This window comes from Pangasianodon hypophthalmus, chromosome 7 (assembly GCF_027358585.1).
Source record: "Pangasianodon hypophthalmus isolate fPanHyp1 chromosome 7, fPanHyp1.pri, whole genome shotgun sequence".
Lineage (NCBI taxonomy): Eukaryota > Metazoa > Chordata > Actinopteri > Siluriformes > Pangasiidae > Pangasianodon > Pangasianodon hypophthalmus.
The window spans coordinates 19,747,182-19,762,710 of record NC_069716.1 but is presented as its reverse complement, the minus strand read 5'-3'; the positions used below and the strand labels follow the sequence as shown (position 1 = coordinate 19,762,710).

Below are 15,529 nucleotides of genomic sequence, written 5' to 3'. Positions count from 1 at the left end.
ATTAAATGTAAATCCATTTCCCCGACAAGCCACGTGAGCCACTTTTTCAGATATTTCATGCTTGTTCAAATTGTTGCCACTTAACTCATTGGCAGAAGAGCCAGGCTTATTTCTGCAAATTAATTTCCATTTGTTATGCTGTCTGTCAAATGCTGGCCTGCAGCTTGTCTTGTGGTGATTATTTTGGATGCATGTGAGGTTTCTGTTTGGTTATAAGAGAGAGCAAGGGAGAAATCTCAGCTTTTTCACCTGTGTAGACTGTGCTTCGTATAAAGGCCTGTCTTGTATCCCGTCTTATTTCTTTGCAAAACCGATTGTTTGCTCACAGTCTTGTCCGTTAACTCTAACCTGCTGGCTCTGTTTGCATATATTCTCTGCCAAACATGTTTCCATCCCATCAGAGGAGGCACAGAGTCCACAGATAATGGTCTCGTTAGAAGAGCATCCTGCCTGTCTGACTTAGTCACAGATATAAGATATATTTATATTTTAAAGCATCACCAGTGCTCAAGGATAATAGCAGGATCGACTCACAAGCTCACCAGATGTTGAATGTGCTTTTTTGATAGATAATGACCATGGAGCAATATTTTAGGCAAATCTGTTGAGCAGTTCCTTCCCCTTTAACGTCATGTGTGGGTATAATTAGCACGAATAGATATTTTTCTTTTCAGGCCTTTTTCAGGAGACACAGGCCCTCCTCCGTCGGAAGAAGAAGAGATTAAAGAGGTCGTTGCTTGTCTCTTTAACCTTCATGCTGCTTGCACATGGCTGTATGATTGGATGTTCTGCATGTTGTTCTCAAGATAGTGGCTGTTATGCACAAAACAAACTCCACATGAGCTGATGAACTACAGCATATAGAAAATTTGTTCTAGCAAATCGACTTATTGATATGACGTCAGACTTTAACAGGGCATCTGACAAATTAAGGTCATGAACAACGGATAGGAGAAAAGTCAACCATGTTAAGAGCTTAATGGCACTGCCTATAACAGGAATTAAGTAAGAGATATGCAGGGCCTCATAGTTCAATTCTTGGGAATCAGTGAAGATTTAGCAATGTGTTATCCCATAATATTACTTACTGTTCAATTTGTAAATCAGAAGTATTGTACTAGAACCCTTATTACAGAAATCAGTTATTATGTGAGGACTGTAAATACAGTGCAGGATGGAATCAGTAGGAAACAGTTGCAAACAGTCACAATGGACTTTCACATCTATAATTTCTCCACTGCAGTGGACCAAAAATCAGGCCATAATGCGCTGTCTGGTGTGATTTTGAAGGTAATGGTTCAGCGAACAGCTAACACTAGTGAGCTAACAGCAAGCAACCAATGACATTAGCTCAAAATTGCTGAAAATCTGAGAGACTGAAGTGACAGCTAATAAAGTCCCCATGAAATGGCTTCTTAGCTGTGATTTGATTCCGTATACTGATGTAGTTCCTTTTGAAACAGCAACTTAGAGTGACATGGTGTTGAACTCCATGACTGACTTATACAAGAGCTAAACACATTCAAGATATGCCACACCCCCACCAAATCTACATTTGAATTACACTCTTACTGATGGAGAACCCCCGGCGATGTATAAAGACGGAATCACATTCTCGATCAGTCACGGTAGCGACATATTGTTGTTAAAACACCTCTGAAAAATGTCTGTCACGTAATCATGACCTTATACAAATTCTTTCCTTTTCAAAACTCCAACCATGTTTCCTCAACCAAGCAATTGTTGGAAAAAAGGGAAATATGTGGGTGGGGAAATGCTCTGCCAAACATGCACTGACAAACCATGTTTGCTGCTAATGAGCTACTTCTGTAGATCAAGAACTGCCCCCGGGGGCTGGACATACAGTATATGGTTCTAGAAAGCATTTAATTGGATGATCACAAAGTTAGGCCTACATATGAATCATCAAAAAAAAAAAAAAAATCATTATCCTGGAAGTGATGAAAATTAAAATGAGAAAATCTCCAAAGCAAAATGAATCACATTCATATGCATTGAATTTTTCTTGTGTTAGAGGATAAAGAAAATTGGAGGTAAAATGGCAGGAAAAAATGGAATCTGTATAGACAAAACAAAGTGAATTTGTTCTTAAAAATAAATGCCAAGCCGGATATAAAACAGTAGTGGCTTCTCCTTAGAGTAATAGCACTTTTCCACCAGACACTGCAGCACAGCTCGGCTCAGCAATTTAGCTATAATCCCCCACATTGTCACTATTTTCACAAGCCATGCCATAGTTAAGTACTCGTGCTGAATTTACTTACCCTTCTTGGCCCTAAGCCATGTGAGCCAAGACATATGGGTAGAGCTAATATTGAGTAGTAGGCTAGTGTTATGTCTGCCAGAGTTTCTCACTCTTTTCAAACATCCTTTTCCTGGTGGATTAAAGAAGCCAGCAACCGATCTTACATTTCTTCCTCATGATCCAAGTAAAATCTATCTTCTAGTTAGGGCAAATGCAAAATGGCTTCTTATTCACATTGTGTTGAATGTCCTGCCTAGTGTAGACAGTGAGATAAAATACACGACTGTCACTAAAGTGTCGTTATTGGCACATTTGGCTATGTTTGGGCATGTGGGCAGCCATTAAATTAATTTTTGCTCCTCTTTATTTTCATTCCAGTATTATCACATGTGTGTTTGGGTGTGTGAGCTGCCATTTACAAACTCGCTGTGTGTTGGGCTAATTAGTTTGGTTGCTGACAGAGAAACGCAGTCCCAGTGTGCATTTTAACATCAACTGATATATGCCTGCTTTAATTTCAAAATAGTTCATTTGAAATTTGATTAGCATTTTACACAAACTGGTAGCATTGCCTCCTCACAACTCCAGGGTCCGCAGTTTGATCCTGAGCTTGGGTTATTGTCTGAGTGGAGTCATGTCCGTGTGGGTTTCCTTTGGGTTCTCTGGTTTCCTCCCAAAACCTCCCAAAAACATGCTGGTAGATGCATTAGCCAGGCTGAATTGAAACATTTTCTGAATTTTTTGTGATGGACTGGCATTCCATCCAGGGTGTATTCCTAAATCACACCCATGATTCTCAAGATTAGTTCTGGATCCACCACCACTCTCACCGCAATTGCTGAAGATGAAGATTGTACTCGTATCTATTAATTCATCATATGATAACCTCCAGAGAAACACCTCCTATTTTAATGTGGTAAAGTGACAGATGCACTTTTGGTGCACTTTTCGGTGGAGAAGCACTATGAGAGAGTGTCTCCCCAGAGAGTCAGTCATGTCTCAGCCAGCAGGCTCTGAAAAAAAAGCCTTCGCTTTTTATCCTATGTCCACATTTTCTTAGTTGTTGTTTCTCCGATGCTCAAACTGTAAGAGAAACAATGCTTGCCTGATAAGCGGCTAACTGCTACTTCTACGAGCACACACATCATTATTAATGTGTATTCTGAATGTTCTTGACAGTTAACACAGAGAGTTCATAGAGCAGCTGTGAATAAGAGGCTAGAGGACACCTGGAGGACCGAGGTTGACCATGTGCTTGGAAGTTTTTCCGTGTTAGGAGATCAGTGGTGTGTCCTCTCTTAGATGAGAACAACATCTGGGTGTGCCTGTGATTATGCCACACGTGCATGAGAATAACCAGGGTGATGAACAGCTGATGGTCTGACAGGAATACAACACCTTTTCATTCAGCGTCATGCTCTTCCTCTCTCTCTCTCTCTCTCTCTCTCTCTCTCTCTCTCCTTGCTGTTACACTATCCACATATTTTCCTTCACTTTCTCTCAGCCATTCCTCTCTTGCTCATCTTCAGACCTCTCACTCGACTGCTCCATAGACACCTCTCAAACTGAAATAATGTCACCGCTCCTCCAAATGCAGACATTCCAAAACTTTTTCGTTTGTTTTTCATCCCATTTCCCTCCTCCTTTTTTGTTCACTTCTCTGCTTTCTGTCCTGTCTGCCACAGCATTTCTCTCCCTTCCCTCCCTCTGTGTGCTGTCTGCTCTTGCATGGCTCAGGCTGAGGCTTTGAAGTCTGCTGCCTGCTTTAATGAGTGCATTTCTGAATGGCTCTGTGTGTGCTGCTGCAGATTTAGAGGACTGAGGGCACTGCAATGCTACCTTGCTCCAGGGAGCTGTTTCTCTCTCACTTTCTTTCTCTCCCCCTCTATAAATTTCTGCTTTTATCTCCATTTAATTCTCTCTCCGTCTCAATTTCTCACTTACTCCCTCAGTGTCTCTCTGACTTTGTTTTTCGCCCCCCTCTCTCTCTTCTTCCCTTCACTCTTTCTTTCTCTACATAATGCCACTTGAACAAGACTTCTGCCTTTCCTGCACTCCAGGGAAATGCTGCTCGGGTTTGATGTATAAATCATCCCCTTCTCGTTTGCTCTTTAATTAATGACCCCCATCTGTTCTCGCCTAGCCACTCGGAATTTGAAAATGCTGACAAGCCACGTGAATGGCTCCACTTGTTCGTCTGATGCAACCATCCAACACCAGCTGAGTACAGGAAGCATACCTGCTCCCAGGTGGCTCACACAGCAGCGAGAGAGAGAAAGGGAGAGGGAGACTGAAAGAGGCAGGAAGGCAGGGATGACTAGCTACCACCAGTTCCAGGGAGCCAGCTATCCCAGTAAGGCTGTGTGTATGTGTGTGTGTTTGTAGGGTTTTCACGTGAGCCCCGGCAGAGTATCTGAAGCGGTTATGGAGGCATCAAAGACAAGCGCTGCGGTGAGTCACAGGCTACCTTGGCCCTTCTCTGTGTCGGAGGTGTGCGGGTGCCCATGATGCCCGCATTGCTGACAGCAGGGGGATAAGTCGAGAGGCCCGGGCTGCATCCCACGTGCATGACTCGCCATCAGAGGATGGCCAGGCTCCAGCCTCTTTTCCGTGTGCCTATTTATTGTTGTGTTTGTTTTGATCATGGCTGTTCTCGTCGCTCCACGCTTTTTGGAAACTTGTTTTATTTTATCTACCCATGTCATTACCACTAGCCGCCTCGCCAGGCACCATCTGTGTGCTTCTCTTTCATTCTCTCATTCTGATTCAGGTAGATACACAAGTATTTACCCAGAGAGACTGGGTTCATTCAGACTGATGCATCTCTTGTGTTTTGTATTTTTGTCAAGCATGCGCAGTAATCTCAATTACAGCCTACCATTTCTCATCTTACATATAGGTTTTTGGTAGAGATTCGTCATGGTTAACAAATAAAGCGTGGGTCTTTGATGTACATGCTTTACAGTCTGTCACTTGGCAGAGAGAAAAACAAATGGCCAGTCTCTGGCTAACCTTGATTTTATTGAGGATTACTAAGCAGCATGATCTTCACAGTGAACACCAGGGCTTATGGAGTTCACCCACAGACTGTCTGCTCTTGACTGTACCCCCTCACTGATAATGACTGTGTGAAACTAATTTACCATTAACCTTTTGTTTTAAAATCATACTATCTGTGTCTCTCTTGAGTTTGTGATCATTGCTCTATACGTGTAATTCATTGAGGTGAAACCTTTTTTTTTGTCTGAGGTGTGACAGGAGCATCTGGGACCTTTAGGATCTCTGTTTATGATCTATGCAATTGATGAAATTTCAAATTGAACCTATAACAAACCCTATAAACCCTACAGAAATAATAGAGGATCAGGCAATTTTAACAACCTCATCCCAAAACAGAAACTAATGTAGAGCCCTTCTGAGTTGAATTGAAGGCTTGATTACCTTCCGAGCTCAATGCAGCATCTCTTTCTTTTCAACAGCAAACTCTGGAGAATAACCTGACCAATCTGGTAAAAAGGAACAGTGAGTTGGAAAACCAGATGGCCAAACTCATCCAGATCTGCCAGCAGGTGGAGGTAAGTCCAGCCAAACTCACAGTTCAGTATTACTGACCATCATAACCATCATCATCATCATTATCAGACCCCCAAAATGCCACTCTCTCCTCATAAGCTTTACATTATAGATTAGTCTAGTTTGGACACTTTGGCCCACAATAACAGTTAAACTCCTGTATATTAGAAATAAAAGTCAGCTAATTTTTTCCTCCCTCATTTTCAGTGATTTAAATATTTAGAACCCCAAGATCAGAATAAATCATGCAGATTATGATTCTATATGAATATTCTGTCAGTGGTTTCCTGTTTAAATGCATTTTATTGATGACCTTTAACATTGAGTTGATGCTCCAATCTGTGCAGAAATCTATTACTAGATTTCTAATAGATTTCTACTAAAGCAGAGAGTACTAAATGGCAAATGATGAATTTCCTTTACAGGAAGTGCAGCAGTGTTTGGGCAGTCACTGTCATTGTACTGTCACTTTTCTGTCCTTTTCCCTGCTCTGATTAGAAAATCATTCCTTATAATAGAGGAAAAAAACCTTGAAAATGGCTATAGACAGCCTATGAGTCATACAAAATACACTGTTCCTGTGTGATTTAATAAAGGTCTAGGACCAGGAGACAAAATGAGAGCTGTGTTACAAAAAGGCCTAAATGATAACAGATTTTTTTAGTATTCTAGCTCTGTGGATTACTGCTGTCCAGATGAGGCTTATTATTCATGGACACTGATGCGTCTCAAAAATATATCGGTAATTTGCAGTAATGATTTGATTTGTCCGTGAAATCCATGAAATGTGTCCATGAAATCCTATTGTACGTAAACACTTTGTTGATTACTAGGCAGATGGTGTTTGTAATTGTACCAGAATTGATTTTTACATTGAAAGGTTTAAGAAATGTACTCTATCTGCCTGAAGTAAATAATTCTGGAAGTATCTAAGCTTCTTTATTCATTTTGTTCTATGTCGCATATGCCACATAGTGAACCTGTTCACTATCTCACAAGATAAAGCACTTTCTACAAAATTACATACTAAAAGAGCTAAAGTTGCGGTAAGATATATCCCTTGCATGCATAGTCTTCTTCCTTGCAGTAAACAAATCCTGTCACGAAACTTTTTGTTTGTTTGTTTGTTTGGGGGTTTCTCCCATGTTTCTTCCCAATTTGGTCACTCGCCATTTCCCACCAGCCAGCTTTCCTCCATCATACAACAGCTCCCAACCGGGGAGTGAGAATGCTAACACGTGCTTCCTCCAAAAAAAAAAAAGAAAAAGGAAAAGAAAATCATGCCAACCACACCTTATCAAACTGTTCATACGGTGTCACAGGGCAGCATAGCACACGCAGAGGAAACGATTCCTGAACTCTTCTGCATACATGAGCACATAGACGCCCACGATTGGCTAGTGTAGCTGTGACTGATGGGAAAGAGAGCAGGGCTAATTTTGCTTCCTTGGCTCCCAGCCACAGATGGCTGTGGCTTCGTCAGGTTACAAACTCGCCATCTCCCAACGGTAGAGCAGTCTCTTTTCTGTTGCACCATTCAGGAGTTTATTGCTTTTAGAATGCATGCCTAGACAAAGTTTGTGCACTAGCTGTGGTGTTCAAGTGAGCTCCATTAGAGGGTTACTCCACCTGAAAAAAGTATGAAATGGAGTCATAAAAAGAGCTCTTATCTAGTCATCTATAAATTATGATGGATGATTTGGGGGTAGAGAAATTTTTATAGCATAATGGCACCAGTGATCATGGTAATGGCCTCTAAGCAGGGCTCTCAGTAGGAGTTACCTGGTAAAATAAAGATTACATGAAAAGCAAATAATTAATAAATAATAAAGTTCAATTCTGGTGCACTTCACTTCTTTAGTTTTAAGTGACAAAATATCCCAAGAATTTTCTGGATTCCTCCAGATTCTTGGAATCTAAGTAAAATTCCCCACCCTTTCCTCCCTATAGTACTTCTAAGCCATAGGAGTTTACTCTGTTTCATTTGGACAAAGTGGCTTTATGTGAATTGCAATGTGGCCCTGGCCACCACACTGCAGTCCATTTCTGCCTCATTCATTTTTAATAATGCAGTTCAGTATCTCCGTCTCGGTGAGAACACAGCCGCAGGCCTCAGAGGACTGTTTCCTGGCCTTGCACTGAGAACTTCCTGTCCCATTCTGTCCTGAGCTGTCAGTGCACAGAAAAGCCATGCTGTAATCAGCAGCAGGACAAACCAGAGCTCTCATTCTCACTGGCATCTGCTCTGTGCTGTTAAGATTGTCTGTTTTCCCTGAGATGTCCCTCACTGGTGACAGGCTGCAGGGATCCCCAAGTGTGCAGATTAGCAGTTTAAACATACCACAGGGTGTCGTTGAGACCAGGAGTCAGGCTTTGATGAGAGAAGCCATTAGCCAGACCCACTGCAATCAGCTCATGCTGCAACAGCTTCTTCTCACGGACTAAAATCAGAACTTGCACAGTCAAAGGCGGTTGCTCAATCTGCCTTCGGTTAAATCTGTTAAAAACAAAGGGTGTGGAATATATTTCAAAGAAGTGTTGGAATTATCCAAAGTTCCCTGCAGGCTTTGATGTGTTTTTTTTTTTTTAATTAAATATGCAGAGACAACAGCAGGCGTTTTTCAGACATGAAACTTCTTCAAAGTGTAAAAGATTAATCAGTTGGAGTACTGTGAGAGTGTGAACCAAGGCAGCTGCACTGTACCACATGTTGAAGGTGTCACTGTGAATGAGATTGAATAAACCTCCACCCCTAGGCTCCCATAATATTTCCAGGGAACATATGACTACGTAGAGATTCAGTTGGAGACAGAGAGGGTTAACAGTTACTGTATGAGTAGGAGGTGACAGGTTGTTAGCATATTTTTCTTTTTCTTTTTTTTTTTCCCCCATCACTCCATTATCATGTCATTTGACTTCTTTCATTTGTTTGCCTTTTCTGTTGTTAACCTTTTGAACTGCTTACTTTTGCTAATGGGATCAAGACCAGATGGAATTAATTGTATCATGGTATGTGTGTGATTAAAGCAGCTTAAGCAGCTCTAATGTGCATAGTGAGCTTTGGGTAAAGATTGGCATATGGTGTGATTAAAGGTCAAGAGTATGCAACGAAGTCATAACTTTTTGTTGTATTGAGGCTGTGTTTCTTGAAAATGGAATTTCAAGAGTGAAGGTCGTACAGTGCTACAACCTCCCAGAATACTCTCTGTAATGACATAGCCCTCCTCACACACAGTTAAATGTGCATAGTGCATATTGATGCACCCTGAACAGGAAGAAGTCAGTGGGGCAAATAGAAAGCAAGATTAGCATGCAGCACACTGCACTGCTCTGAGTGTAAGTGTCGTGACAGCATCTCTGTGCTTTCCTTTCTTGCAGGTAAATACGGCCATGCACGAGGCCAAGCTGGTAGAGGAGTGCGATGAGCTGGTGGAAATCATTCGCCAGAGGAAACAGGTCATCGCTGTCAAGATCAAAGAGTCAAAGGTACGCTATCCCACACTCATGCTCCTCCAAGACAGCACACAAGGGAAATTAATTGCAAATTTGAGTCAGCCCCAGAGGTGCTGCGTCTGGCTGCGCTTGTGCGTTGAATGCCAATCAATTACACGTAAAACAGGCTATTATGTATTCAGACCAAGTGACATGATACAGCCAAAAGTAACTTCAACCATAGAAAAGGAATGAGTTGTGGGAACAGGTTTTTAAACGGCATAGGCTCCTCACAAGCTTCAGTTTCTTCTTTGTCTTTAAAGACCCATCTGTGCTCGCTCCCCAGCAACCTGTCAACTAGAGAGCCCATATGGAGACGACAGCTCTGAGCTTACTCTCAAAACCTATCACTAGATCTGTGTCAGTGGAAGTGATGCTGCCGGACCTGTCACTTGCCTTCTGTCTATGATGCTTGAAAAAAGGGGAGGGATCGCTCATGAGCCTTCTGATAACAAAGCCTATGAAAGTAGAGATTTTTTTTTTTTTTTTTTGATAAAGTGTGACGCACGTCACTCCTTTGGGAGATCTCTAAGGGCTTTCGTAGCCTGCTTTGACAGAAACCTGGAGAGATGGGTGATATAGTATTAGTGGAGGAAACTGTGCATCCAGCCACAAACTTTTACAAGCAGAGTGCAGAGAGGTGCTAGGCTTGAAGGAGAAAATGGGCTGAGAGAGAAAGTGAAAGGGAGAAACAATGCTCATGCGAGACCAATGAGATTAGACAGTGAGCCAGGCTCAGGTTCATTCCAGCCAGGCATGGCGTGTTGGTTCCAGCCGTGTGAGATCACTTAACAAGCATTCTCTGGTGAGAAGAAGCAGCGCTTCACTAATGCCAACCAGCACAAACATAAACAAGAAGGCCAGTCCACTGCACTGTTCTTTTCTAGGTTAACTTAACTGTTGGTGCACCAAAGACACCAAAGGACTAGATTCAGTTCTTGATGATTTTTTTTTTTTTTTTTTTTTTTTTTTTTTTTTTTTTTTTTTTTTTTAAATAAACTAGCCAGGGGAAATCCCTCAGCCACTCAGCATTATATTTATATTTATTTTGTTCATTAATGTTAGTATTTTGTCGACTTTTTTCTAAATAGTGACTCTGAGTAGATTCTTGATCTTGACATAACTCCTTGCCACAGACTTGTTCTTTCTTCAGGATTCCACTGTTAGCTTGCTTTCCTTTGTTAAGTTGTATTCACTGGTAAACTACTACTTTCTATTGCTCTCAGTCAATTTTTACTTTTTTTTTTTAACTCTGTTTTTGCTTTTACCATACGTTTGTTTTTTTATGTTTGACCTTACAGCCATTTTATGTAACTCTTCACTCTTCAGTGCACCATTTATTTATATAGAATCATACCATACCCTAAAGACTCTCAAACTAATTTCTGAACATGCACAACTCTATCCCTAAAAATTCCTTAATCAAACAGTGTTTGAGCATCTACGATCTCTTGTCCTGAGTGGAGAGCAGGATAGCTGGATTGGTCAGGGTCCACTATCTTGAAAATGGGATGCAGGAAGCCCAGGCAGATGTACTAATCCCCAGTGCTAGATGGTTATCACATCTAGTGAGATTGATTTCATATGACGGGTCTCTGGAAGCATGAAAATACTGTTGAAATTATGTCACTGACCTTTCAAAATGGCCCTAAAAACAAGTCTTGGAAAACAGGAGCAGGTTGAGTCAAGTGGAGATCATACCTTTATACTAAACAAGTTAATCCAATGCCAGTATGCTGCATCTCTCCTTTACTGCACGACAGATGATTGATCTGTTTGAAGGCATACTCTGTCTGTCATCCTTTTGTCCAAGAGAAAATAACTGTATTACTAATGCCACAATGTATTGACTCGTTTCATAAGAACATAATCAGTCTCAGTGTCAACAAGCTTGTTTAAGCAGGCCTGGGGTGTGTGCATAGCAATGTGGTCTGGCTTGCCAATTTTGCTCCCGTTTCCCACAGGTTTTAAAAGCGATGGATGGAGACAGAAAGAGAAAACAACAGTTCCATAAGACACTTCATTATGAACTTGGAAGAAGCATGTGTTTTTCCACGAGAGAACAATGCATACCTCTGTTCGTCTAGACGCAGACATGCAGCGGGAGGATATTATCTGCATGTTTAAAGCTTTATCTGGAAAACAGCACAGAAATATTTCCAGCTGCTCCCAGCTGTAGCACATTTACATTTCTGAAAGACAGACTGTGCTAACACGTATCATGAGATTTTGTTAGGACAACTGTTGTGAGTGTTATAGCACAGTCATATGGCAAGAAGGACAGAAAGTGTTTAAAAATAAGGATTGACCAGGTATGTGATGAGGGAAGCATTTTGCATAGGTTCAGGGTGTCCTGTGATGATGAGATATTTTGAACACTAATAATCTAACCAAAGGACATTGTCATCAGTCGAGTGGAAACCAGCATTTTTAATCAATTTTCTTATCAGCCTGCAGCTTACATAGCAATCATGTTCTTTCTGTGGCTGGATGAGCACAGGGGTCTTAAAAGGCTGGTCCAGGACATTTCAGTGCAGCAGTCTCATGTGAATACTGAGGGGAGACATACTGGAAAAAATGTCCTTCCATATTATATTTGACTGTATACATAGTTTATTCTTGTCATTGTGCTTTGATGAGCAGTGTTACTCATTGCCTGTGTATTTCCTGCCTCACTTGGGCATTACAGAATAACCAACCACCATTGCCACCATTATTGGGGTTTTGCTTATATAACCATGAGTTTTTCAGTATCTTTTCTGGTTATATTTTGTTTTCTTTGGGTGTTACTTTGGCATGGTAACCTCTCAAATGAACTAAATATAAATACAAAATCTTCTGAACAAAAGTAAGGATTAAGCAGCAGCCTGATTGTACTGAAATTGTTCAGGAGCCTGATTGTACTGATTGTTCTGAAAATATGTAATTATTATTGTAATAATAATAATAATAATAATAATAATAATAAAAGAAATGCTATTATAAAATAAGGAGATGCATTTTAATTACAATTTTCCAAGGTATTATTTGAATAATATTTGAATATTCAAACTACTGCACACACACAAACGCAAAGAACATGACATTAAAGCTTTACCTGCTGTACTGTGTGTATGGATGCACAGTGTGGTGTGTAAACTTTCCACAGAGTAGTGAGTTACTTTCTGCATGTAACCATCTCCTTACAGTAATTTCTAAAGTTTTTCTGTGGAGAGGGCAGACCCGCTTCAGAGTTTACACCTTGCAGCTCAATTAAACTTTAATCAAACTCAGATTTGACCCATTTGCTGCTTGCCTTTCAAAGCTCAACCACTGAGACAAGCCGCTGTAGGAGAGCAAGAAGAGTCTCAGTTTGTTCAGACATAGGGAATAAAGTCTCTACATTTTGCAGCATCGAATTATTGACAGTGGGCTACTGCACAGAGATAACAGTGAGAGTGAGTGTCAGCACTGAGAAAGACACAAAAAAGATAAGAATGGTCCTCTGCCTTTTTATTTTAAATTGAAATATGTTTTCACAAAATTGCATCCAGAATAATAGACTGTAGAACTGCTTCGAGCACTTCTTGATGATGCAGCACTCACAACACTTATTCTCCAACACTCATAAGCTGCCAGCAGCCATACACCTCCACACTGGTGACACACTTTCCTGCAACTGTGATACATAATCTCAGTACTTCATAAGTGATCACAATTACATTATACTCATAAACATCTCATTTGGTTTTTAAAGATTCTTTCAAAAATCCAATGTCCAAAAATATGGACTCATGCCTATTAGAAAACGTTAGCTATAGATTACAGCAACTCATGCAAGATGAATTATGAGATATATTTGAATTAGAATTATGAGATATATTTACACCAAAAGAAAATAGAATACACTATAAAAAATAATAATGGTTCATACACAAAGCAAAACTTGTGCAACAAATTTCAGTTTAGTGGGATTCAGGTTTTATACAGAAATTTTGTTTACATTTTTTCCTCAGTGATTCAGTGAAAAGAGAATCCATAGGGGGTTAAACACCATCCATCACTTCCATCATAGTGTAAACTACAGGACATATGATATACCTTGTGGGAGTAGTTGGATTGATTCATTTTGTACAGTGATAGTTGAAAAAATCTGTGTGTGTGTCTATCTTTGTAGGTGATGAAGCTCCGTAAGCTGGCTCAGCAGATCGCTAACTGTAGACAGTGTCTGGAACGCTCCAGTGCTCTTATCACACAAGCTGAGCAGAGTCTAAAAGAGAACGACCATGCTCGCTTCCTCCAGACTGCCAGAAATGTGGCAGAGAGGTGAGATATATGCATAAACACATACGGTGTCTCTCTACACCATTCAACGTTTCCCAGCATGAAGTCAACTTTTAGCACGTCTGCACATTTATTATACTCTGAGTGCTGCAGATCACGGTCTGCATTCAGCTCTGTCTATACTTTGAGCACATGGTCACACTGGATTTTGAAGAACCCTGAAGGGTGCTGTGGCTTCTGCAAAGTCTCTTATGTGTGCACAAGTGCCTGAATGCTGTACTTTCTCCCCATCAGGTTCAACTTGCAGTGTCAAGTCTTATAATCTGCAATGGATAAATAATAGTCTTTCCTTCAGATACATGTGGTTAAGCCTGGGCATCTCATGGCCATGACATCAGCAAACTACGCTTTCCACACACCTATCAGATTTAGTCTAGCTAATAGTGATTGTTGGATTCATCCTTTGAAGGGTCTTGCATACAAAATACCTGCAGTGCTGCAGTAAGGATTTATATTTGACCATGTGCCAAATATAATTAAATTAAATTCCTGATATGACTGTGAATTGAATCCATATGTTGACGGATTTTCTTTTGAAACAGGAGGTCAGAGTAATTGTATTGAAGTGCTTGACTGATTTACAGAACAGCCAATAGCATTCAAGATGCACAACACCCTCGCCAAATTTAAACAAAGTTCACAGTAGCTTAGCGAACCAACTAAATATGCAGAACAGTTTAGGGTTTAACAAGGACTTTTTTCCAACTACCTTTACCCATGTCTGTCAATTTCAACGAAAACGATATCCTAGACGACAAGAAGATGATGTGTTTATAGAGTTATGCCATACATATATGAACCACACTCGACTGTCAGTGGTGCCAGAGATGACAGAAAGTCACAGGGTCATCACAATGAGGCATCTGATGTGTCTGAGTGGGTAGATTAAATAATATTGCTTACTCCTACCAATGGACAAGCCCAGACATTGCATAAAGACTATAAACATTCCAGCATTGAAGAGCCCCAGGTTGGTAAAACACTCCTTTGAAACATGCCCATCACATAACCAAGATCATGCACAAATTCCACCCTCTTCCTAATGAATAAACCCCAAACGTTTTTAGGAAGACAGAAAGCCATAAACACACAGACGAACCATATTTGCTGCTAACAAGACCTGTCCCTGGAGGCAGGACCTATATATTGTAGGCAGCATTTATTTGGAGGAAAACAAGACCAGTACAAGATGACTCATCAAAAAATTTTAATAGCTTTCCCAGAAGAGACTTACTATAAAATTAAAATGAGTATATTTCCAAAACTATTTTCGTATTTAACCTAGATATAGTATTGTATTGGTGTTTATATGGATACAAAAAGCTCTGAACACTGGTTTTGAGTTCATGGGCACTTCAAGTCTGCATGAATCTCTGGGACCTCTCACAGATATGACTTAAGGTCAGGGGTCCAGTAGCAAGATTTATTTCAAGAATAGCAACTGCTCACCGGTGCCACCACTGTGGCACCACAGCCGTGCCAGGGTACGACAGGGTACGCATAATCGCCCCCATGCAGTACCATTTCCATCAGTATTACAAGACTCTTTAATTGTGCTCTTAGATGAGCTTGTAACCCGACTGTCACAGTGAAATAGTGTGCTAAATAAAGTTTAACAGCGAGTGGAGCTTGCTCTCACTGCGCATCTCTCTCTCTCTCTCTCTCTCTCTCTCTCTCTCTCTCTCTCGCTGACACCCAGGGTTGCCATGGCCACAGCCTCCTCACAGGTCCTTATCCCAGATGTCAATCTGAATGAGGCCTTTGACAATTTTGCCCTCGACTTCTCCCGAGAAAAGAAAATCCTGGAGGGGCTGGATTACCTGACAGGTGAGTCAGATACACAGCAACCCTACAAACCCTTTTTCGAGCAGAAAA

The 15,529-nt window shown here is 40.8% G+C and overlaps 1 protein-coding gene across 5 annotated transcripts in view; it reads left to right on the top strand.

Moving 5' to 3' along the window:
- mid2 (midline 2) overlaps nucleotides 1–15,529 on the top strand; it is a 119,594-nt gene that overhangs the window by 91,003 nt on the left and 13,062 nt on the right. For 4 of the 5 annotated variants that reach the window (XM_053235248.1, XM_053235249.1, XM_053235247.1 and 1 more), the window contains exons 3-7: nucleotides 4,652–4,717; nucleotides 5,746–5,841; nucleotides 9,218–9,325; nucleotides 13,488–13,636; nucleotides 15,354–15,481. In XM_053235248.1, the coding sequence (XP_053091223.1) occupies nucleotides 4,652–4,717; nucleotides 5,746–5,841; nucleotides 9,218–9,325; nucleotides 13,488–13,636; nucleotides 15,354–15,481 (547 nt within the window). The remainder of the gene's footprint in view (nucleotides 1–4,651; nucleotides 4,718–5,745; nucleotides 5,842–9,217; nucleotides 9,326–13,487; nucleotides 13,637–15,353; nucleotides 15,482–15,529) is intronic. The other variant, XM_026917872.3, reaches the window with a different exon arrangement.